This window comes from Meriones unguiculatus, chromosome 3 (assembly GCF_030254825.1).
Source record: "Meriones unguiculatus strain TT.TT164.6M chromosome 3, Bangor_MerUng_6.1, whole genome shotgun sequence".
NCBI classification, from domain to species: Eukaryota; Metazoa; Chordata; class Mammalia; order Rodentia; family Muridae; genus Meriones; species Meriones unguiculatus.
This window is the reverse complement of record NC_083351.1, coordinates 39,874,334-39,900,237: the sequence shown is the minus strand read 5'-3', so window position 1 is coordinate 39,900,237 and position 25,904 is coordinate 39,874,334. Positions and strand designations below refer to the sequence as shown.

At 38.8% G+C, this 25,904-nt stretch overlaps 1 protein-coding gene across 2 annotated transcripts in view; it reads left to right on the top strand.

Moving 5' to 3' along the window:
* Window positions 1-25,904, top strand: part of Grin3a (glutamate ionotropic receptor NMDA type subunit 3A) — a 225,287-nt gene that overhangs the window by 159,062 nt on the left and 40,321 nt on the right. For both annotated transcript variants that reach the window (XM_021657702.2, XM_060379904.1), the window contains exons 4-6: window positions 3,223-3,368; window positions 8,156-8,271; window positions 19,702-19,853. In XM_021657702.2, the coding sequence (XP_021513377.2) occupies window positions 3,223-3,368; window positions 8,156-8,271; window positions 19,702-19,853 (414 nt within the window). The remainder of the gene's footprint in view (window positions 1-3,222; window positions 3,369-8,155; window positions 8,272-19,701; window positions 19,854-25,904) is intronic.

Sequence of the window (25,904 nt, the reverse complement as noted above, 5' to 3'; positions counted from 1 at the left end):
ATTATGTTGAATAACAACTACAGAGTGCTTGCAGGTGCCAGTGTCATGATTAGTTACTATTGCACAGGTGAATTAAACCAAATCTAAAAGCCAAAGGAAGAAATCTTGTCAGTTACTAATAATGAAAATTTGCACATTATCTTTGTCTCAGTCTAAAAAACAAAGAAAATAACATTTACTTTGTTATATGGTGCTATTTAAAATGTTTAAAGCCTTTGGATCATTCCTGATGCACGTGTAGTAAATTTTGTATTGACCTGAGCTGGAGAGTTATATGATATGTGTGAGAAATGGCATTCCACAGTGATCAAGAGCTAAATACTTTCATCAGGCCATCTGGGGTCAGACCCCAGGTGCAGTCACTTTGGGCAAATGACAAACTTTCTACTCTTCAGTTTCTTTTTCTGTGAAAGGAGGTAGTAGAAATGTCTAATTCAAAGGTTTCCTGAGAGGGTCAAAGGAGATGATGCATCAGCATGGGGAAATTGTTCAAGTAAGCACACGGGCCAAGGATTTGGGATGTATAAGTCGTTGTCTTTGCTTAGGTAGACAAGTATTTCATTGTTATTTTTGTTCTTATCACTCTAAGTAGGAGAGTGAAACTAGATAAGACCAATGGCTTCACATAGGGAATCTTGCTCTAGGCCTCAAGAACAGGTGTTACACAGAGAAAAGGCTTATAAATCTTTGCTTATGCTGTAGGGCAGCAATTGCTAGTGTGGGGATTGCCCTGGGATTGCCAAAAGAATATGAAGAAAAGGTAGCAAAAAAGCTGAGATAGTGTTTGCTTATAAGATAGATAAGCAGGAGGAGCTGGGTTTACATCCTCCAAACAAACATCAGGAAGATCAACATGAGTTTTTCTTTTTCATGCAAGGGATGCAAAAATAGGAGGGTCTGAAGGGCTTGATGACAATCCAAACTAGTCATAAATGAGCTGCAGGCACAATGAGTCTCTGTCTCAAACAATAAGATGGAGAGTGATTAAGAAAGATGCTCAGTATTGACCTCCAGCCTGCATGCACACCTGTGCACACACATACATGTTCATGAGCACACAGAGAAAAGGAGGAGATAAGGAGGCTAATGAGTTGCTTCTTATGATCACTTCATCCAGGTGTTCACAGGAGCTGAAAGCCAGGATGGGGTGGCAAATAACAGCATCACCCTTTAACTGAGACAAAGTTGGGCTCTAACCCATGCCCGTGCAGTCCCTCTGAGTGATATTATACTGGCTGCATCCCTTCACTGAGCTTCAGCACACTGAGTCATTTAAAGGAAGGAAGTGCCGTGCCTCTTGACCAAAAAGCCCTCATGAGCACTAAATAAAACAAGGGGCGTGAAGTATTCAGTTCCATGTTTGGCACAACAGAAGCACTCATGGCTAGCTGCTGTTCCTGTTTATGCCTCATTGAGGCTATGCTGTCAGAAAATGTAAGAACTTGTTCAGTACATGAGCTAACTCTGTTGAACACTAGGATATTGCCATATTGCCATACTCAACAGCATGAAAAACATACTGAGTAGAAAAGGCATGAGTAGTCAGGTCGTTAGAGTTCAAGTTGCAGGTATGACTTTGAAACTTGCACATAATAGGGTGTCAGTAAACCCTGAATAAATAAGTTATATTTGTGGGAAACGATAGCATTTAATCAAGTACTACACATTGGTAATTTTGATCAAGTCCCATAAATGTTTTCCATTCCTGTGAGAGAATCTGTTTTGTTAAATATATCTCATAAACATAATTTACACATTTTATAATATTCTATGAGGATGTGACATAGAGATAATTTATCTGTTGTCCTTATTAGACTTTTAAGATAGGTAAAAATTAATTCATCTTCAAATATACCAAATGTTTCTAAATTCAGCGAGTTCTTAGTTTGTGGGCTGTAAAACATTTGAAAACTTCATCATTTTTATTAAAAAGAACTCTGTGTTGTCTCCTTCCATAGAAGACAACTAAACATGCATATTTACATGAAATATTGCTTGAAATTTCAGGAGGTTTAGAAAATGCATAAAGCCTATCCATAGATCCATCTCCAGAGCCTCAGATCATTACCAGTTATGTAAGATATGTCACTACGAAGCAGAGCACAGAAGTTGAAAGACCTCAGTGGGACAGTTGTGGAGAAGAGTAATCTCTAAAATACTGCTGACCAAAAGATATGTGATTGTGTCCATAATATGACCCAACCCCAGCTCTTCAATTTGTCACAATATATGTTTCCGATTCCATACTGGTTCTCCCTATAACATCACTTAGTAAAATGTCATAAGTGGCATCTTCATTCTCCTACTAATGGGTGTGTCGGTGGGGCTTTCAGTGCACTGTCCCTCTCGCTGGGAAGTCGCGCATCCTGGAGACCTAACTCTGACCCAGCTCTCCCCTCCTCCCTTCTGCCTTTCGAGGGCACTATTCCATTTGAGAAAATGCACAGCATGACTCAGCACTGGGTACTGCAACGACTTCAAGGAGAAAGAATGATTCATAACAACACCAAAAATAAATTCAATGCACTTAAAATGGAGTATAACAAAGATTAGTAAACAGAAAATGAAGTACTCGTGGTATTGGGCCAGGTATATATCATCCCAGGGCACTTTTAACTTGGTGTTTGTACAGTTCTAACCACTGAGATTTGTGATCACAAAGATATATTTTAAAAATATGCCATGTTGTTATGATGCTGATTCTCCATGTCAGTTTGGACACTGCCTAAAGAATTCTACTTGAGTGCCATCAAGATGATTGCCACAAACTGTGATGAACTAAGTTCAGTTTCCAAGACACATGTAGGGGAAGGAGATGTGACTCCTACAAGTTGTCTCCTGACCTCCACATCCATATCATGGATTGTGAGGCTCTCCACCCCTTACCAAAAACACAAACTAAAATAAAAATCCAATATGTAAGTGTAGTAACTTTCTTGAAAAAAAACACTATGTTCTCAATATGAAGCAAAATAGCTGTTTTGTATTTGGCTTTTCATTCCCATCTCTTTCCTTGTGAGGCTAGAAAGACCACTGATGTACACACTTGGGTACACTCAAGCACATACATGTGTCTGCACACTTTGTGTTCATTCTAGTGCTCTAGTTACTTGAAATATGCTCAGTTGTTGAGTTTTGCATCATAATGGGAAATTAAAAGCTTTTAAACAAGTAATTAAATAAGTACTGGATGTTAGAGCCATTTCTTTTTCTCCCCGGTAGCTTCATCATCCTTCTCAAGGCTTCCGTTTTGGAACTGTCCGGGAGAGCAGTGCTGAAGACTATGTGCGTCAGAGCTTCCCCGAGATGCACGAGTACATGAGAAGGTACAACGTACCAGCCACCCCTGATGGAGTGCAGTATCTGAAGTGAGTGTCAGCTTCTTAGATCCTGAAAGTTCCAATGGAAGAGAAATTACTTGAGCTTTCCTTTTTTTTTTTTTTTCAATATGATAGACAAAACTTCCTAGTGTTATGTTCAGAAATAACACATGCAGGCTCTATTCAGGTGGCTTAGTCAGTAAAATGGTTGCTGTAGAAGCAGGAGGAACTGGATTGGGATCCCAAGGCATGCACAAATACTTCAAGTAATGGACATTAGAGTCAAGAGGATCCCTGGGTCTTGTTGGCCAGCCAGTCTAGCCAACTTAATGAATTTCAGGTTCAGTAAGAGACTTTATCTCAAAAATAAGATAAAGCATAATTGGAAAAGGCACCAGGTGTCAACTTCTTCTAGGCTACACACACACACACACACACACACACACACACACACACACACACACGAACACACAGATAAACACATAAAGAAATAATTTATACAGTGTTAGATCCAAAAGACAATATAGAATGGAATGTATGAAATTAAATGACCTAAATAACTAGTTACCCACACAGTCTACCTTTTGATACACCTTTAGTAAAAGAGCCAGTAGGGTCATTAGCAGAGTAGATGGCAAGGGATGAAAAATGTTGACTTAAACAACAATGCTGAGATGATTAAACACAGAGGGAATGTGGCCAAGGGATAAAGTGTCCCAAAGCAACCTTTCCCTTCAAAGTGAATCCCTAATCCTGCAGAATGCCCCATTTTGCCACAAGGAAATGGAAATTTATCTCAGAGATTTCCTGTAGGAAAGAAATAAGATAGAAGACAGTGGCTCCCGTGCCTGCATCCTTCTCATCAGAATTTATGAGAGGCAATCAGAGGCAATCATGTTGCCATGACAGATTATCAGAGCCTATAATTCAGAGGAATCAAATGCCAAGCAGTGCAGTGATGGGTCTGCTGGTCGGCTCTGTCTGGGAGAAGGGAATGAATGGCTTTCAACCTCTGCAAGAGAGGTACCTGTCCTCTCTCTCCTGCCTGGTGGCATCAAGAATTTACATCCAACTTCCTAATCCCTGCCTTAGTTCAACATCAGGAAAACCTGATGTTTAACCTATTAATTTTCTCAGTGAACAGTTGAATTTTCTCAATTTATTTTTCTAAAAGAAGAGGAAGAAAGAATTTCATAGGACATAGGGATGTGTGTTCCTGGAGAGAACTAGTAATATCCCCTTCAACAAAATCATGGATTTTTTTTTAACTAGAACTCAGAGAGGCAAGAAGCTGTGTGCTCATAGGTTTACAAAACTATTTATGGTGTTTAACTACTAAAAAAATGACACTTAAGTTAGCAAAAACATCAAAACATTAGAGTCCCTCTATGACACACGTTAGAGCTCCATTGCCTCTTAGACTCTCTTCTATGTTCTCTCCAGACAATCGCACAGGTATAAGAGAGAGGATGGAAAGTCAGGCAGACAGCAAGTGCTCTCAGCTAGCTGGAAGTGGTTGAGAAATAGGGTTCTGCTGGCAGTGTGGCAGGATGAGGTGAAACTTTCCTGAAGCAGAGCTTTCCTTTCTCCCTGTAGTCCCTTAGAAGACCTTCATCTTCTAAGTGTCACAGACCAGTGTCACAAAGATAGGACATTTCCTAAAGTGATGTGGTGAACAGGTGGCAGAATCTATTAAAAAAAATTCTATAACCAATTGGTTTCCCATAGTAAGGGGAACAAGGACTATTTCTAACAGGAACTCAATGGCAGGCTCTTTGACCTCCCCACCCCCCAAGGGAGGAGCAGTCCTGTTAGGCCACAGAGGAGGACTTTGCAGCCAGTCCTGAAGATACCTGATAAAACAGGATCAGATGAATGGGGAGGAGCCCCCCCCCCATCAGTGGACTTGGAAAGGGGCAGGGTAGAGATGAGGGAGGGAGGGTGGGATTGGGAGGGAATGAGGGAGGGAGATACAGCTGGGGTACAGAGTTAATAAAATGTAACCGATAAGTAAAAAATAAAATTTAAAAAAAAATTCTAGCTCCATGCTAGTTCAGAAACCATGATGGACAAGCATCTTTGATGATTTAAGAATAACCAATGATCCAGCAGAACCCATTGTGGAGTTTTGTGTCAGAACCAGACAGGTGTACAGAATCTTGAACCCCATCCCAAACCTACTGCAGTTTTATAAACTTCCCAGATGACTCATGAATACTTTCAGGCAACACTCCAAACAACCACAGTTCCCACGCTGACACACTGTCCCCATCATTCCAGAGCTCTGACCTACAACACTCAGAACCATCAACATAGGATTCTTATTTATTTTACTATGCTAGTACATGACTAATTTTGTAGTATTAATACATAGTCTTAAATGAATGTTCTGTATGCTATGTTTCTACAATAGTATAATCTGGAGGCTCAGCCAACCCAGAATTACTTACGGCTGGATCACATAGTCCACTTCCTCCCCAGGTGACTTGGGTCCCATGGAAGTCTATGAGACCATTATTTCTGGCCTTTTAAGGCATAGAAGTCAGTCAAGGCCAACTAACCTCACTATGTAGTACAAAACCATGAGTACTTATGCAAGGACATCAGTGACACAGGCACTCAGGAATTACTGGTTTCAAAAAAACATATATGAACTTCCTCCTACTGTCTCATTGTTACCGTAGACATTTACAGACTATTGGCATAGTTCTTTTTTTTTTAAATTTTATTTTTTCTTATCAGTTACATTTGGCATATTTCTATATAGCCCTTTCAAGGTGCATTCTGTTGCTATGGCAATGAAATTTTGATTAAAGGTACACCTTCAGACTAGATTTTGATTTTATTTCTCAGATTCCATTAAAACGCCTCATCAACAACCCCTAATATATACTTCACCCTCCCCTGCCCTTTTAGGAACTTTGTCTTGCTAGGAATCTATGAAGTGTTACCATTTTAGTTGATGTTAAACATATCAAAACTAAGTTATTATAACTTAAGTTCAATATTCCTGAAAGATAGATGCATTTTTCATTACTGTTTCACTTCCTGGGAAAAGGAGGAAACAATTCAATGGTAACTGATGCCAAAGAGAAAACTATTCACTATGTGTTTGTGTGCATCCCAGGCAATGTTAATAATTTTTTGACTCATTAACCATGTGAGTCTTACCTGTGTTTATGGATATACTTCCCTTTCAAACTGTTAATGATCCCTAACCATGATTTCCTCTGAGTTTAGAGGCAACCTCTCTGAGCTGGGTTTGCACAGCCTGACTCTGGTTTTAAGAGTGGAAGGACAGAGGCCACATTAAATAGAGAGGCATTGTCTTACAAAGCTACTATAACAATTCTAATGGTAAAAAAAGTTTTTGTTACTAAAGAGAAATTATTTAAGGGGGAATAGGTTGAAAAGAAAAAAGTGGGAAGGATGAGAGATGGGGGATATGATCATTAGTAAAAAGATGGTGTTTAAGAAGAAAAGTAGATTGTGGGGAGAGAACAGGAAAGGGCAAGAGAGGGAGGATATGATCAAACTATTACATGCATGCATGAAAATATCGGAATGAATAAAAATGATGGCTCATCTCGACTAACCATGAGATGGATACCGAAGAAGTGTGTGTTTGAAGTCAGCCTAGAATATATGGTGAGATTGGAAGAGAGGGGGGTAAGGAAGGGAAAGAAAGAAGAAAAAAAGGAAGTGACGTAGAGAAGTTATGAGGAAGAGAGGATGAGAGAGAGGATGAAGAAAAGAAATTTCACAATAAAACAAATTATTCTTTATAATTAGTATACACTAATAAAAAAAGAAAAGAGTCTTCAATGTATATGTTCTATACTTCTCTGAAAGAAATTTTGGTTGGCTAAAAAAAAAACAAAAAAGGCACCTAGCTGTCTTCCTTCCAAACTCTACATTCCCTGTAAGGGTTAACCAGCTTATGATTAAACATAGCTTTCCACTGGTCCATGTCTACAACCTAAGTTCCAAATACTAGAGGACTCTCATGAAGGACACCCAAGACATTTGATGGTAACCTAAAACAATTGTCAATTCACAAATACAAGCCTAGTGGATCTAACTTAAATTATTCTGATCTACCTATGCAGTGGAAAGAAATGGGACTCTCTGGAGATAGATTATTAAATTGGACCACTAAGATCTGTTACATAAGTTTCGCCTTCAGTTTATTGAGTGTTATATCATGAACTTAAAGAGCACACAATTTCCTTTTCACCAAGAACTTCTAAGTATCTTCTTAATACCTATTCCTAAATACAAAAATTAGACAGAAATTCTAAATAACAAAAATGGTGATCTTGACAGAAAGAAATGAAGTTTCAACATCTGATTCACAGAACGCTTGTCTCTAACACTTAACCAGGTGTGTGGCCTAAACCAAAATACTTCAGCTCTCTGAGCTTGTTCCTACAGTTATTTGTTTCACAGTCCTTACAAATGATTAAATGTATGTAGGATACTGAATGCAGTACTTAAGACAAGTTACTTTGATAATATAATAGAAATCAGCCTCCTCTGTGGACCCTCCTATTAAGTAGAGAGTTACATCTGGCTTTGATGTTGGATTTAGCAGTTAGGAATGAGGTTAGTAGATAAACCCATGGAAGAGAATTTGTGAACTCTAAAAAGAAAGCAAATTTCTCTGGCATCTACTCTACAAGCCAACAGGATGCCAACAAGGGGTAGCAGCTGGCAAGTTTGTGCTGTCCTTGGTATCCAAGTTTCTGTCCCCTAAACAAAGCCAACTGCCAGACTACTGCTTCCTGCCCAGTGATGAACCACTTTTGTTTTTCTTCCCTTGGTTTTAAACATAGGAATGATCCAGAGAAACTAGATGCCTTCATCATGGACAAAGCCCTTTTGGATTATGAAGTGTCAATAGATGCCGACTGCAAGCTTCTGACTGTGGGGAAGCCATTTGCCATCGAAGGTATCAGTCATTCTTAATTCACTTTGCCCAGGATGCACTGTTTGGTAACATAGCAAGTCACAGGTTACAGAGGCAGAAAGGGATTTATCTTCCTTTGTTTTAATTTCCAGCTCATAAGCATTCAACTACTAAGTTTGTTGACATTGGAGATTTATTATTCACCAACTCAACAAAGCTTTATTTATAAAATTGTTAGTGCAAAAAATAAGTTTTCTAAAAGATGATGTCAGTTCAGGTATCATGGATTGATGATCATAAGGATTCCAATACTACTTTTTTAATTTTTCTTTATTATTATTTATTACAATTTATTCACTCTGTATCCTGGCTGTAGCCCCCTCCCTCATCTCCTCCCAGTCCCACCGTTCCTTCCTCTTCCCCGATTATGTCTTTCCCCTAGTCCACTGATAGGGTCCTCCTCCCCTCCTATCTGGCCATAGCCTATCAGCTCTCATCATGACTGCCTAAGGATTACAATACTACTTAATGTAAATTTGTATTTGTGTTTTTGTTTTGTTTTGTTTTGTTTTCAGTGGTGGTAAGGATCAAACCTTGACCTTTGTAGTTACTAGGCAACTGCTCTACCACTGATCTGTCCCAGCCTCTAACTAATCAGTATTTTTGAAGGGTCAAATACCATAATGAATCTGATTAATAAAAAAACAATAGATCTATAAGACTCTATGTTTTATGAATATCCCAAACAAAGTTGACCATGTGTAAATGTATCTTGCCTGCTTGGTGACTAATCTCATCAGTGTCTGGAGGTAGCTTTCTCGTTTAAAATGAGTGAGGAGCCCTATCCACATTCTCCTGAGACAACCCTATGGAGGCGCCAAGGCCCTATTTCTAGACATCGGTGCCCACTGTGACAATGCAAGTCTGTGCAAAAAGTCCTAATGTTGATGGAATTTATTCTGCTCATTTTGTACACAAAAAGCCCAATAACTAATATTGTATCATATTTTCAGAACCATATAATTATATAACAATACTGGAATTAGAATCCAAACCTTGTATTTCCCAAAGAATGTTATCTTCCACTCTGGAAATAAATAGAAAAACATGAAATTCTGAGACTAAGTACCCTTTGGTGCCTTACACAAAACATTGTTTGAGCTCCATGATTGCTTTTCTTTCCATTGGCAACAAGTTTTGCCTCCACATAGATCAACCCATCACTCAAACTTCAGGACCAAAGACACATTGTTTTGTCGGTATTTTCTCTCATTTTGAACTACAGCTGACATGTGGACTACAAAGTCTGACCCAGCAAATTCCATGCCTCCAAATTCCCAGCTTCCCATCCCTAACAGTACATGCTGGCACTCAAGACAGCCATACACACCCGTCACAAAACACTTTGGTTTAGAACAATCTTGTGTAGTGCCCAAGTTTTGCTTTCAGAAATCTGTGCTTCTTGTATGCTGTATGTGCTTGATGTGTGTTAGCTAGGGTATAAGACTTTTTTAGTTTCAATCTCACAATCGTAGTAGGTCTCTGTTTCTCTTAAATATATCAGGGGAATTTTTTCTTCAGTTTTTGTGTTTTTTAGTGAATGGGCATTAAACATCTGCTGTCATTTCTTCACATCTTTCATAGGAGCAATAAGTCTCCTCCATAGACAAGATGACAGTGATAAAACTGAGGATGTCAGAATGATAGAAAGTTGGTGGTAGCATTGCTAAGACTAGAATATGAATATATATATAACTTTCTGTGTGGGAGTATTAGAAGACTCAATACCCTGTTTTAAAGTAACAGGAAAATCCATTTTATGTAGTATCTGGAGATACAGAGAGCTGTTACATTTTATTTATGTTCCAGAAGTGTGGGGTAATTGCAGTCCCTTCTACCATTAGTGGTTGCTAACAACAAATCTTTCACGGAGGACACAAGAATGAGGGACTCTATTTTCCACCTTTGTCTCCAGGGAGCAGCCCCATCTTGTCAAAAAGCGGCGGTAAAATGGCTTGTTTGCCTCTGCTGTCCCTCAGTGCCAGATGCCACACAATTAACTCCCCACTGGTTTTCGGTTTACGTTTCCATCTGTGCTCTTAAGACTAAGTGTCTCATGGTTCCTATCATTCTAGACATTGCTTTGTTCTCAAAGAGAATGAACACAAAATGGCACACTCAAAATCAAAACAAACAAAGACTGGAGTGGAGAGAGCCTGGTCATTGCTGTTGGTCTCTCTGAAAGACTGAAATGTGTGATGGTCATTACTGATTTACAACTTGACAGGACCTAGCATCCCCTAGAAGATAAGGCTCTGGGCATATTTGTGAGGGATTATCTAGACTGGGTTCACTGAGAAAAAAAGACCCACCAGGAACATGAGCAGCACCATTCCATGGGCTAGGGATCTAGACTGCTTAAAGTTCCTGCTGCCATGACTTCCCACCACAATGAACTGTACCCTCAAACGATGGGCAAAAATAAACCTTCCTTCTCTAAGTTGCTTTCTTGTCTGGTATTTTGTCATAGCAACAGGAAAAGTATCTAATACATAATGCAAATGATAAAATTTCATAAGCCTGATGGCCAACTGTCAGGCAGAGTGAATGGAATTTTATGTAAGAAGTGGGAAATAGTAAGAGCTGGAGAGGACAGGGTCTCCACAAGGAGAGCAACAGAACTAGAAGATTTGAACACAGGGAACTTCCCAGAGACTCATACTCCAACAAAGGACTCATGGAGATAACCTAGAACCCCTGCACACATGTAGCCCATGACAGTTCAGTGTCCAAGTGGGTTACATAGTAATGGGAAGAGGGACTGCCTCTGACATAATCTGATTGGCCTGCTCTTTGATCACCTCCCCCTGAGGGGGGAGCAGCCTTACCAGGCCACAGTAGAGGACAGTGCAGCCACTTTTGATGAGAACTGATAGAGTAAGATCAGAAAGGAGAGGAGAACCTCCCCTATCAGTGGACTTGGGGAGGGGCATGCATGCAGAAAGGGGAGAGAGGGTGGGATCTGGAGGGGAGGAGGGGGGGCTTATAGGGAGATACAAAATGAAAAAAAAGTGTAATTAATAAAAAAAAATTTTAATTCATAAATATTTACCTCACTAACAAGTTCACAGCCTAAACTGAATATATGTCAGTCAGCTCTCCATCACTGTGACAGACAACTTGAAATATTTTGGGGGGACCCACAGTTCAGTCCATGGTTGCTTGGATATTGTTCCTTGGCCTGTGTTGAGGCAAAACATTATGGCAAAGAGAATATGGTAGAACAAGCCTGCTCACTTCATGGTGACCATAAAACAGAAATCAAGAGAGGAAAGGACAGAGCAGGGTACAAAATAGATCCATAAGAGAATATAAACAGTGGCCTCCTTTTTCCAACAGAGTAATAGAACAGAACCATTCATTAAGTCAGGGCTTTCATACTCCAATCACCTGCCCTACCTCAAAACAAGGCTGCATTGGGGAATAAACCTTCAACACAAAAGTTCCCCAGGAACACTAAATACTACAATAGAGTATTATGTATAAGTTACCTGTTAAGTGGGGGAAAGCCTAGTAAAGAAAGTCAATATGCTGGAGTATAGTTCAGTGGCAAGTGCCTGTTTACCATGTATAAAGCCTCAAGTTTAATTCCATGCATTGCAAGAAAGCAAAACAGACCTAATAATTTTTAATGTTGATTTCTTGTTCTTTATTTGGTTTTTTTTGAGATTAGAGTCTCATATAGTTCAGGCTGACCTCAAACATCATACCTAGGTAATAGCTGGACTTGAATTCTTGCTCTTCCTCCTTTACTTCCTTAGTGCTGGGAGTGCAGGCAATACCATGCCTGGCTTTGAATGCAATTTTTTTCAATGTTAATCTCAAGGGTTTCTTAGAGAAACATTTTCACACATTCCCTTCATTTTTTCATGAAGATCTTTGACAAAATATAGTTTTTAATTTTATAAAAGCATGTAACTGATTATTGGACTATATTACATACATATAAAAAAGTCATTAAAGCAATTCTTGGCCAGCAATCACCCACTGGGCAAATAAGAACATTACAGGTGCCCATCTACACCAGTCAGTGAGATCTAGAACAATGTACTTATTGTGTAATAAATGACATATTTCCAATGATGTAACTCACCAGTTCAAATTTGAATAAGTACCTGGTTCACTTATTAATACAGTAACTCAAATGCACACACTTTCTCATGTGTAAGCAATTTCAGGAATTTAGGAGAGAAAAGACTCTAGTGAATCCAGCTGAATACACAGTGGGTCAACAACACTGAGTAGTGTGAGCACTGCTATCTTCTAGATTCTATAATCGAAAAGTTGCAGCCACCCAAAACTCACATGAAACCTAATCCTTACTGCAAGGATATTAGGGAGCTATTAGATAATGATTAGATAGATCATGAGGATTTTAGAGAGATAACATTAGTACCCTGTAAAATGGGCCCATGGAAGCTCTTGAGTTCTTCTCACTACATGAAGACACAGCCAGAAGCCATCTATGAACCAGAAAGGAGATGAGCACAGGACACTGAATCTGCCCCTGGTTGTTCCTGAACTTCCAAAAATCAAGACTATGAGAAATAAGTACGCTGTCTTTGAAATTTGTTACAGTAGCCCAAACAAGCTAAGATAATTACTAAATACTCCTCTCAACCTCACATTTATACTCTTATTTAACTTTTAAAGTAAAAGTAAGGCCAATGAGAGAGACAATGAGTCTACTTTGAGTTTGCAGTCCTTTCATGGGGTCAACCTCTTTTCTACAAAAGAGCTAAGAGCCAGAGGATAGGATGCGGATGAGTGCTGTGAAATGCTGTCTTCTGGGCATGACATTGCTCTAGCATACCCTGATTCACTATAGCTCTGGTTACCTGTACAGGATCAATGCAGTCAACAGCTCAGCATGGACAGAGGAGGAACTCGCAAAGCCCCATTCTTTGTTGGAAAGCTTGGCTGCTGAAGTGTGCAGAGAATTCACTTTCCCTTATGGGTGGGCCACTGGCAGGCTGGTTTGTCCCAGCAGATGGCACCATAAGCATGCACAAACAAACAATGATAATCAGTTTTTGGATTACTAAGGAAAAAAAGGGGGTGAGCATGAAGTTGGGGGAGAGATGTATTGAGGAGGCCCAAGGGTGTTGGAAAGCGAAGTGGGGTGGATATTATCAAGATATACTGTATACATACATGAAATATTCAAAACATAAATAAATATGTGGTTTGTTTCAATCTATTGTCAGTTTAAGGCCATGCAGAAAGTGTTTGGTCAAATTAAATACTGTGCATCAGAGGCATAAAGACATATTATATTCTTGAGAATAAAGGAATAAAGGAAAGTGTTGGGGAGATGGCTCAGCAATTAAGAGCACTGACTGTTCTTCCAGAGGACCCAGGTTCAATTCCCAGCACCCATGGCAGCTCATAACTGTCTGAAACTCTGGTTCCAGGAGCTATAACACCCTCATACAGGCATATATACAGGCAAAACACCAATGCACATAAAATAAAAAAATAAATTATAAAGAATTACATTTAAAATAAAAAAGAAAGTGTTAAGATAAATGAACACATGTCCCAAATTTATGTATTGAACTTAGCAGAGAACTTAACAATAAAGGTCAAGCAGAGAAAAAAGTAATGTAACTGCACAGTAATGATCTGTGACCTTTCAGAAAAAGGCCTTTGCCTGTTTCTGGGCTGCTCTTTTACTGGCTTTCCAATAACTATTTAATGCTGCGTTTAGAGCACTAACTCTGGAGTCTAGCCCTTAGATTAAAATAGAATTACTGTCAGTCACTAGCAAACATCTTAATCTGTTCTTCCACTCCTCATCTGCATAATGAAGATGTGAAATGAACTCCTGGCACAAAGTTGTCATGAAAGCTCAGTAAGCATGTGGAAACGTACCCACTACACAAGATGTACTCAGTAAGTTATTAATATTCAGATTATTCATTACGTGGAGAACTTTACATGACAAAAATCTACCCTTAATGGATATCCTTCATGGATCTCAGCTCCTCCAAGACATTTCTCTTCCCAACTTGATATGCTTTAGGTAAGGGAACCCCATTTTTAAATAAATCTTTCAAATTGGGACTATGCCAATATGCTTCCAACCATTATCTCAGAATAATAAACATGGTGTTCCAGGACTGACACAAAATAGAAGGATTCTTTGTTTCTGGGACTTTAAAAAAAAAAACAACACTGATTTTAAGTTCTTACTTCCAAAATGTTTATTTCCAGCCACATATTGGAAAGACTCTTTTTAGTTATGAATTTCTAACTATACATTTGCTAGTCAAAGTATATTTTCACCACTCTTAAGTGAGTAAAGCTGACTTATCTATGGGTGAAAGATCAGGATTCTATTTGGGAAATTGTTCTCTTGGGCTATTAAGCTGTATCCAATTTCCAGGTTGCCTGATGCCTTCATCTTTAGGGTTGAAGGATTCCAAGTTGCTTCATCCATCAACCACAAACATTCAGGCTTGTCAGTACTGCAAAGTTGCAGTTCCAATGATAATTTAGGCAAGTCTGACTAAGTCCAGTCAGCAATTCAAAAATAAGGATTCTTTGACCAATGAACACAACCAATTTTGAAAAGCGGCTGATGAAACAAAAGGAATGAAACTTTCAAGATTTTCTATTTTATGTTTCTGAATAAAATGAATTTTTATGTATAGTAGTAAATTCCCCCTTCACAGACACATAATTTTTCCTATTCTTCCCTTGTTTTAATTAGTTAATAATTATTATTAATGCTAGAAATCATTGAAACATCAATGTCCAGTATACGTATTAAAATAAAAAGTTAAAAGGATGTCAATCTATTTTTAGCTTTCATTGCAAATTAATCGAGGCATGATGGAGTAGAATGATTTAATATTCATTATATCCTGGGCAGCAATTTCTTATAAATATCTTTCTAGCTTCAACATAGCTTTCCTTGGGGACTCTTACTGCTATTGTTATAGTACCAAAATTATATTCTTACAATATGTAGGTTTAATCATAGGTTGTAATTTCACATTTTCAAACTTTCTTATACATTTTGGTCTCTACTTCAAAGAAAAATAGGCACTATCAAAATCAATCTAAGATGTCTCTGTGTTCCTTTCATTCAGTAGTAATTGCTCTTTCCTCTAAACTCCCCCCAAATGTTCTCTGCTCTCTTTATGGAGTCTGGTTGTTATGCATTGCCTGTTTTGAGTTTATGCCTCACCTATCTCTTCTCCAAGAAAAGTCATGCAGGTTTCCACCATGCTGCTCAGCTGTGGGGTGTGCCACTTTACCCCTCACAGGCAGGATCTGCCTCTAGCTTAGTGCAGACACCCCCACAACATTCTACACATTTCTGCAACTTATGAGCAGATAAAAAATGTTCCCAAGGACTCAGACTCCAACCAAATACCAGGCATGGAGATAACCTAGAACCCCTGCACAGATGTAACCCATGGCAGTTCAGTGTCCAAGTGGGTTACATAGTAATGGGAAGAGGGACTGCCTCTGACATAATCTGATTGGCCTGCTCTTTGATCACCTCCCCCTGAGGGGGGAGCAGCCTTACCAGGCCACAGAAGATGACAATGCAGCCACTCTGGATGTGACCTGATAGACTAAGATCAGAAGGAAGGAGAGGAGAACCTCCCCTATCAGTGGACTTGGGGAGGGGCATGCATGAAAAGAGGGAGGGGAAAGGAGAGGGTGGGACTGGGAGGGGAGGAGGGAGGGGCTTATGGGGGATACAAAGTGAATAAAGTGTAATTAATAAAATAAAATTTAAAAAATGTACAAAATGAATGTTTTCCAAATTAAAAAAATGAAAACTACCTTTCCATTATTACATTGATGTGGGTTGAAATTATCAGCTTTGAGGGGATCTTTATGAGAAATTTTGTAATTAGTGAGAGCCCTTTCTAGTTAGTTTTCTGACATACCGTAGGGCTATTTCTCTATTCTCTTGTATTTTTGGTTGTAAGCTTAGCCTTTAATGGCTGAGCCATCTCTCCAGCCCTCCTATGTTCTCTACAGAACTTATTGCTAAGTTTATAGGCAAAATAACCCAATCTTCAAAGGTATGTTTTCTGAAGAATATTTTTGGCTAATGAAAACATACCTTTGAAGATTGAGTTATTTTTTTACCTATTTGTGTATGTGTGCCTTGTGAGTATTTGCTGTATATAGAAGGATCCACATAGAAACTAGAAGAGAGCATTGAATCCCCTAGAGTTGAAGTTACAAGCTGTCATGAACGTCCCAATATGAGTGCTGGAAGGGCCACTGGGAGAGCAGTGAGTGCCCTTGCTGCTGGCCACTCCAGCTCTAAGACTAGTTTCTTAATAAATTAATTACTGATCTGGGGAGGATGGCATCCACATGGTTACAAAGAATAGGCTTACAGAGAATTAAAGGAAATGGATCAAGTAATCTCTTGACTTGTTTTGTATATGATTTTTAGAATCAAGCAGACCTACTTTCAAACATTAGTTTTGCTGGCAACTGATTGTCATTTTGTCAGTTTAATCATTCAAAATTCAAGTCTCTTCAGGTAATACATACTCTCTCATGGATCCACCTGTGGGGAACATTCGGGACACACAGAAAACTTGGAATATTGTAAGCTTTATTATTGTCAGAATCCCAGAGTAATTTGACTGAACTGTGATATCACAAATAGTCAAATTTTATTTCTAATGCATAATTTGCACTGTGGGGTAAAATATGCTACTATTAAAGATCAGTACTTGGGAGCAATATAGAAAGTCCTTGATAAATGTTAGAAGTTGTTGAAAGTTATTGCTTCAGTGAGGAAAATGCATTAATATTCAGCAAAGTTAACCCAGGCTAATTATCCTTAGCCCATTTCCTTCGCACAGTCTCAAATCCTCCCCCACACTGTTCCTAACGCCCTTTTTCTTCTCCTTCTCAATGCCTGTCTCAATTGTAATGAAATTAGCTTCATGCAGTTAACTGTTAATATGTCTCCTCACTAACATATATGGACCACTTCACACAGTACCCATTTACTCAATAAAGTGTTTGATGAGTGAACAGAGAAATGGATGACTAGAAGAGCGTCGATAGATTAGTGAAGATTATGATACAGGGCCTTGTATTATTCCCAGTCTGGTAATAAAGACTGAAAACATATTTGGAAAACTGAATTATCAGAAAATCAAACCTTCCTTAGAAAAGCTGCCCGTGGGCCGGAAAGATGATTCAACTGTGAAGAGCACTTGCTGCTCTTGCAGAAAACCTGTGTTTAGTTCTCACCGCCCACATCAGGTGTTTCACAACCACTGGTACCTACAGATCCAGGAGATCTGGTGCCTTATTCTGGCTTACTTGGGCACCAGGTACAAACATGGCACATTTAATACATGCAGGTATTCATAATGCACAAAAAATAATTCAACAAAAATAAATCCTTTTAAAAATCATAGTCATTAGTATACAAAGTGCTACTTAATGAAAACATCAGCAACCCATTTAAATTCTATTATCATCAGTCTCACTTTCATATAAAAACCACCAGTCACAAAGCAGGCTCTCATAATAGTTGTTTGAACAGAAAGTCCAAATTATGCTTTTGACATTGTCATCATCTTCTTGATGCTGCATTCTTAAGAAACAAAATTATCACAAAAACTAAATATATGATTCTTTAAAACTCAAAAACTGTTTGGTACTACAAATGTCTACTCCACATCATGAGTTTCATATCTTTAAAAGGGATTTGTGTATCTGCAGTTAAAAAAAAAAGAACAAAAACAAATACCTTTGGAATTGAGTTGTAAAGTGAAATAATTAGAGCAGGTATTTGTCTCATTAAGTATCTTTGAATCTTTGACAGCCTTTTAGTCTTTATCTGTGAAAAGGGAACTAACTGCATTTTTAATTTGTCTCCCTCAATCATCTTGAGGGCAAAAAGAAAAATCTTTTTGACTGTGAGATCTAATAACTAAGAACAAGATGTTGTTAATTAGCCTCCTTCACATGGCTCCTCAAAGAGATTAGCAGTGTGTTAACAGTTAGGAAAGCCATGGAGCCAGACAGTGTAAGAATACAGTCTAAGGTGATTAATAAAACTCTAACAACTACACTCATCTTTGTTCTTTTTCTGTATCCCTTCTCCTGCTTCCTTATGTCTAGCATTACTGCCATCTTGGATATCTAAGTTATAATATCCTTGATTTTTTTTTCTAAATGTAGTTTCATCCACACATGTGTATTATTTTACCAGGTACATTATTTTACCATGAGTGTTTCTATATGTACAAAATAAATTTATGCCATAGGTTTGGAGGAATGGCATTTTCCCAAGTAGCATATTGCTAAGAATTGTGCATATAGCATTCTGTTCATCTCTAATGCATATGTCTCAGTTATGTAATATCCCAATCATGAAATTATTCCTTAATTTATTTACTCATGACTTTGTCAAACAGCATTTGGGTTCTTTCCAAGTTTTGTGGTTATGAACAGTCTTCTTAGCCACATTTCCTGATGTACTTGTGGAGGAGTTGTTTGGAAATGTTCTTAGGTCTTAATATAATCATTCAACTATGCAAAATGTCACCAAATTATTTTTAAGAGTAATCACATCAATATGCATTCTTATTTTCCTATCCTCTCCAACATTTGACATTGCCACTTTTTTGACAATTAAAGTTAGTTATTATAAGTCCTGTGGCTCTTTTACTTTTCATAGTGTATTATACGTTCAAGTGGTATTGTGATTTGAATATACAATATCCTCTATCAGTTCTTATGTTGGGGGCTTCCTTGCCAGTTATGCCAGAAATGGTTGGCTCCTGAAGGCTCTGACCTAATCAATGGATGATCCTTTGATGAATTCACAAAAGGACAGTATTTTTGAGAGGTGCACTATGGGAGCTATATATTTAACATGCCCCCCTCTCTTATGCCCTTCTGTTTCCTTGCTGTCAAAATAAACTCTTCTATTTCTTCCCCCATGTTAATAGATTGAAAAGTCTTCCCCAATTAATGCTCCCTAGATATACCTTCACAAACATACAGAGTGGTGCACTCTCCTAATCTTCTAGCACTTCTCAGTCCCACGAAGTTGACAACTGAGATTGACTACCACATACCATTTACTGGGAAAGATGGCTAGGGAATCTGAAACCTACTTTAAAAAAAAAAAAAACTCCAAAGAGAAGCACAGAACATTTTTAAATGTTTTACTAATACACCTGTACATCCTCTACTTTTCAGAATCAGACTCATTGAATCTTCTCAGAGGTACAGCTGACTCAAGGGTAACTGTGTCTGAGTGCCTTCTGGAGCTCTTTGAGGGAAGCATAACACAGATTCACCATACCCTTGTGACCTGATCCTGAGGCAATATAACACAAGTGTGGTGGTCACCTCTCAGATCGGTATGAAGAACTCATAAAAGATTGCATTTTCTTCTAGGATACGGCATTGGTCTCCCTCCCAACTCTCCACTGACTTCTAATATATCTGAGCTCATCAGTCAATACAAGTCTCACGGGTTTATGGACGTGCTTCATGACAAGTGGTACAAGGTGGTTCCCTGTGGAAAGAGAAGCTTTGCTGTCACTGAGGTATGGAAAGACTAGTGACACTGTTGCTCTGGATAGCTTTCCCCTGAACTTTAAGGTCATGATGTTAGTTGTGCCTCCAGATCAATAATGTAGCAGGATAAGCCATGACATGTTGATCCCTGGATTTGCTTGAAAAATGTCCATTCCTATAATACCGTTCAGTGACACATGTTTGTTTTAAAGTTCAATGTGATTTTATTTTGACAGATAAAAAAATCTAAATTTCTACTTTTTTTTTTTACAATCCTGGAAAATCTGTAAGTATGGAAGACATGTTCCTAAATTGTAGCAAGGATATCTGGGACTAACATAAATAGTGTTTGCTTTAACCTTGAATTGATGGTTCTGGTGTGGATTTTGTAACATGTCTTAAAATCTAACTCAAAACATTGCTACATCCCCAATAGTGAGTGTTGACTTATAAGCCCTTTGTCAGTTTAAAATTTAGACATGCTCCAACTAGTAATTGTCAAATTATAGGATCATAAGTTTTCAAAACTTAAAACAGTCAGTACTGCTGTTCTTCTTTTAAAAAAAAAACAAACAAACAAACAAACAAACAAACAAAAACTAACAGCCAGAGTTGCTATGTGACTGGATTAAGGCACGCAAATAGTCAATTTTTTTTCCTTTTTCTCGAAAGGCTGTGTCTTTACAGTGTAATTAAAAACAAGTTTGTAAAATAAGACCCAATTTGGATGACTAAAATAGGAGACTGGAAACTGTAGCCACTGCCATGGCCCAAATACTCTAAAAGGAAGAGCCAAATAAACAAGTACAAGGCCATCCTGACATTAAAAAGGAAGAAAACACATCTAAAGCCAATAATTGCTCAAATAGCCTCTATTTGGCAAGAACTCCCAACAGAGTGCATCTCTGCCTTTTTGTTTGACATCTCCTCTTGAATATCCTGCAGGCATCTCAAATTTCACTTGTCAGAAACCAATGCCTTAATGCTCCCTCTTCACCCTGCTTTTCCTCCGGGGCTTTGCATTCTGGTGGTACTTCTGCGCACCTAGCCATACATTCCACAGACTGGCAGAGATGCTGACTGCCTCACATGTCCACCTTTTACATCCATAAACAAGCCATATCTTTTACAAAATAGGTCCCAAATATGCCTACCTATTGTCATCTCCAGCACCATCACTCTGTCCAAGCTGTCATCCCTTACCTGGCTCACTACAAATGGCTGCTAACAGGTTTGTTTTGCACCTGCCTTCCTTTAGTTGACTTCCACATGGCAGTTCATTTTTCTGTTTGGCAGCCATCTTTCCTGGGACAAAATCATTGGCATGTCCTGTGGTACCTGCCCTTGCTCAGATCTCAGCCCTCTCTCATACCACTTTCTGGTTCATCACACCTGTACCATGATGTTTATTTTAGAAGGAAGATAAAACCATGGCTTTCCTGCCTTGGATTCCCTAAACCTACTATTGTCTCTTCCCCCTCAAATGCTCTTCTCCATTGACATTTGCTCAGCTAATTCCTTCATAATACAAAGTCCCAGCTAAGGGACTGCAGATGTAGTTTCAGTAGAATAGAACCTGTGTAGCATGTCCAAGGCCTTTGATTTGATCCCAGTGCTTCAGAAAAATAAACAGAAGAGTCAACAAGAGAATAAACTCACAGATAGTATCTCTCTTTTCAAATCCCAACAGAGACTGACCAATATAAATCATACCTCCCTTTATGATCTCATGTATCTTCTATCATTTAATAGCACAATAATAACACAAACATTATGACCTTAAACGTAATTTTAATAGAGTTTATTTTTTCAGAGAAATTTGAAATCCACTGGAGAACTGAGCTGCAGGTACACAGATTTCCAAGGGGCCTCCTGACCCTGTGCTCACTTAGCCTTCCCCAACATCTCCAGCCCTTGTCAGAGAATTCTCATCACAACTGAGGAGCAAGCCCACATCAATAATGCTCACCTTCCATGTGGGCTATATTATTGGTCATGCTTTAAACATAATTACGATCAGAGTATTTTTAATGTACCTCTACTAAATCATAAGAACTCTAAGGGTGAGAATGCGTCTTGGATTTTGATTGTCTTCGAGTAAAGCAGGCACTCAAGAAGTCAAGTAGATAAATCAAAGAAACTTAACAATATGCCTGAAAAGAGATAAGGGTCAACAAGAACTCAGAGACTTTGGCAGCATGCACGGGGCCCGCACAGGTTCAAGGCAGATGGGGTCCCAATGTGGAGAGGGGAAGCAGACACCAGCTCCCATCCCTCTCAGGAAGCTATCTCCAACTGACAACAGCTTGCAGAGAAAATATTCTTTCTCTCTTACTGAGTTTCACTGGGTATATAAACCATACTTAAGGGTATGTCTCATGCCCAGCAGTAGATGGCCAATACAAAATGAAGTCAGTGATACTTTTGTAGGTTTGTCTGTGTGTCATATTGCTATCTGTGGGCACTTTTCATCTTACTGGTCTTTTGCTTGTATATTATGGTTTCCAATTTTGTGCTATTAAGGTGTGTATGTGTGTGTGTGTGTGCATGTGTGTGTGTGTGTGTTTCCTGTTCTTTTTCTTTGATGCATTATAATTACTATTGTTGTTATTAGTGGGTTTTTTACATATTTGTTTCTTTTCTAAAGAGAAAGAAATTATAAAGTTGGGGAGGTGGGGAGGATCTGGGAGGAACTAAGGAAGAGGAAACCATGATCAGAAAGTACTGTATGAAAAAAATATATAATTTTTTTTTCAAGAAACCAGAGTCTAAGCATGGGTAAGGTAAGAAACTAAAGCAGGACAGATACCGGTAATGCACTGAATTGAACAGCATCCCACAAATTCATGTCTGCTTAGAACTTAGGGCTTTGACCATATTTTCAAAAGGAGTCTTCGAAAGAGTAATTTAGAAGAGGCCACAGTGGGCTCTAAACCCAATGGGTAGTAGCATTATGAGGAGTCCAAGTATACAGGCTTAAAGGGAAGAGGTCCATGTGTTGGCAGAGGTGGAGTTTGGGGGATACAGACACAAGCCAATAGCTAAGGAGGGAAGCATGAAACAGTTTCTTCCTCAGAGACAAGCCCACTGACACCTGCATTTCAGACCTCTTTTTTGTGCGGGGAGAGAGGGAAAAGGCTTCCTAAACTATTAGAGGCTACATTCCTGTTGTTTTAAGTCATCCAACTGTGTTCATCTTTACAGAATTCCTGAAGCACTAACACAGGCAGGTGGCAGATGATTCAAGACAAAAAGAGAAGTGGTAGGTACTATGATAGGTAAATAGCAAATAGATAAAGAAGACAAAGGAATTTTTAAAAGAATAACTTCAACTAGATGCTGAGGTAAAACAGTCAAGCCCTCAATGATTAAGTTCACCTAGGATCTTCCTTGGAGCTATGATGAAAATAAATATAAGATGAGTGGAAGCCAGACATGAGGGTGCATACATGTAATTACAGAGCCAGGGACATTGAGGTAGGAGGATTACAACTTTAAGACCAGTTTGGGATATCTAGCAAGACTTGGCCTGGGGAAGGAAGAGAGGAGGTGAAAGCATCGGTAAGCTTTATAATCAGAACAGGGGAGTCTGACTTTAAATTTTGTAAATAATTCTTCATTTCAAAAATGGCACTTAATATCAGAATTAGCAGTGCTCCCCCTTTAATAATAGGGAGACAGAGGCAGGCAGATCTCTGTGAATTTGGGCCAGCCTGGTCTACAAAACAAGTCTAGGACAGCCAGGGTCTGTTACTCAGAGAACCCTGTCTTGGAGAGGTGGGTGACAAATCCGGAGAAAGCAGTATTTTCAACATGAAAACCTATTTTTTTCCCTCTGGGTAATTGATGGCATTTTATCTCTATTGGTGAGTATTAATGAAGTTTTTCCTAAAGGAAGTAAGCGTGGGCTACCAGCCAGCTAATTCAGCCAAGAAAGAAAGTAAGTCAGTTGCTTAAGTTGAACTAGTTTGCAATCACTTCGAGTTTTCTGTTTGGTGTGTCTGTTCCCAGCTTCAATCAAAATCTCCAAATGATGCAAACTTGACAGCAAGGTATTTCAGCCAACAAAAACCTCTCAGCCATATTCTCCAGCCAACATTACCAAATGAATTTCTCATCCTGGTCACGTGCACACATCCAGGCTGCTACCATTTCGAAGGGTATTGGACAAACTAAGCTTCTTGCTACACATGAATCTGCAGGGCCTTGCCCCACCAGAACACAGTTTTGAAGACTGAGTCAAATATATATTCACAAGATCCTGTGCTAGATGCATTCTTCTGTGACACCTAGCACAAAGCCTGCTGTGTCTGAAGCTCTATATTTCTGGGTTTGAATGCTGATTCTGTTTTAATGCTGGGCACCTGCTCCTGAGTCTGAGTTTCTCTCTCTGAGGAAGGGGGTGATAAAACATGCCATTTTCTTTCCTGAGAATAAAAGTGCATTTTCAGAAGCATCTAGCAAGAAACCTGATGCAATAAGTAGTAAATAACAGAAAAGCTATTTGTTCTTCTCCCTCTAGTCAGAGGGAACAACCTATTATTCATAGAAAAACATTTGGAGAGCACTGCAATTAAATTTCTTCATAGTTTGTTGATAAAAAAAAATTGTATCTGTCTGTGTCTAAATTGATCATTGGTGAGATAATATGATCATCATAATTGATTAGGCCAATCAGAGGCTAATACTGGGGCCAGTAATTACACAACCTACCTTATAGCATGCAGGCAAATAAAGAAGGGTGAAGACATGAACAAGAAATTGCCTCAAAACGAGGGGGGGATGGCAGCAGAGCCTCCTCCCAACACACCCTGAAGGCTCTGGAAAGTTATCATTTATTTTATATTTGGATTCATAATGATAAATATAATAATGATAATAATAATAATAATAATAATAATAATACAAGTTTTTCCATCTGTAAGGACCTTGCCATAGTGACCCCAGCTTCTCTGAACATCCTCCTGCAATATGAATGTTTAGTAGTCTGTATGGTACAAGCAGCTGAGAGCATCATCTTTAGAGGCATTCTAGATTTGAATTCCAGTTCTACCAGCTGTGAAATACAGAATACAACCCTTAACCTCTCTGAGCCTCCTTGTCTATAAACTGGCTGAAAGTAATCCATACTTCATAGAGTATGGTAAAAAATCAAGTTAAGTAATGCCTCTAGAATACTGAACAGGCACTGGAGAGAGGGCTCAGTGGTTCAGATCACTTGCTGCTCTTCCAGAGGCCCTGGCTTCAGTTCCCAGCACTCAGTGTCTTACAACCTTCCAACTCCAATTCCGGAGCACCTGATATTTCTTCTGACCTCCAAAGGCATCAGACATGCATGTGCTTCACAGACATACATGCAGGCAAACACTGAAATACATAGATAAATACATCTAAAAATAAAATTAAAATACTGAGAATATATCCAGACATAATAATAAAAATTATGAATTTTTATAAGTGTTCCAGGGCTGTATAGATTTATCAGCATTTTCAAATAAAACCAAAGTAATAGTATATAAAAAGACAGACTTTGAAAAAGGAACAGAAATATAAGCTATTCAAAGATACATACAAAATACACCAACAGTTCTTCAACAATAATAGTTTGTTTTTTTCTATATAACCATTTATTTACTTTGGAGAGTGTGTGTGTGTGTGTGTGTGTGTGTGTGTGTGTGCGGACTGCATGCATGTACACCCATCATGAGTGGTAGGGTGTGTGTGTAGAGGTCAAAGGACAACTTGCTAGAGTCTGTTCTCTCATTCTATCATATGGGTTCCAGTGATTTAGTCCTGACCTGACAGCAGCACTTCTTACATACTGAGCTATGTCAGCAGACCTTAGTCAAAATTTTTAAGAAGCTAGACTGGGGGAGGGGTCTTTAGAAATCTTTGATGTAATCAGCTGAAAGTGCTGGAGTAGAACCTGTTCTCAGATCAAGTCAGGTTTGTTAAGACAGCCTGGGATCACTTCCATATTCGGGTTGACTGAATTTGGAACAGAGAAGGAAGCAGAAACGGAAAGAATGGGGGAAAGATATTCCTCAGTTTGAGTCTGAACTCACACTATTGTCCCAAGT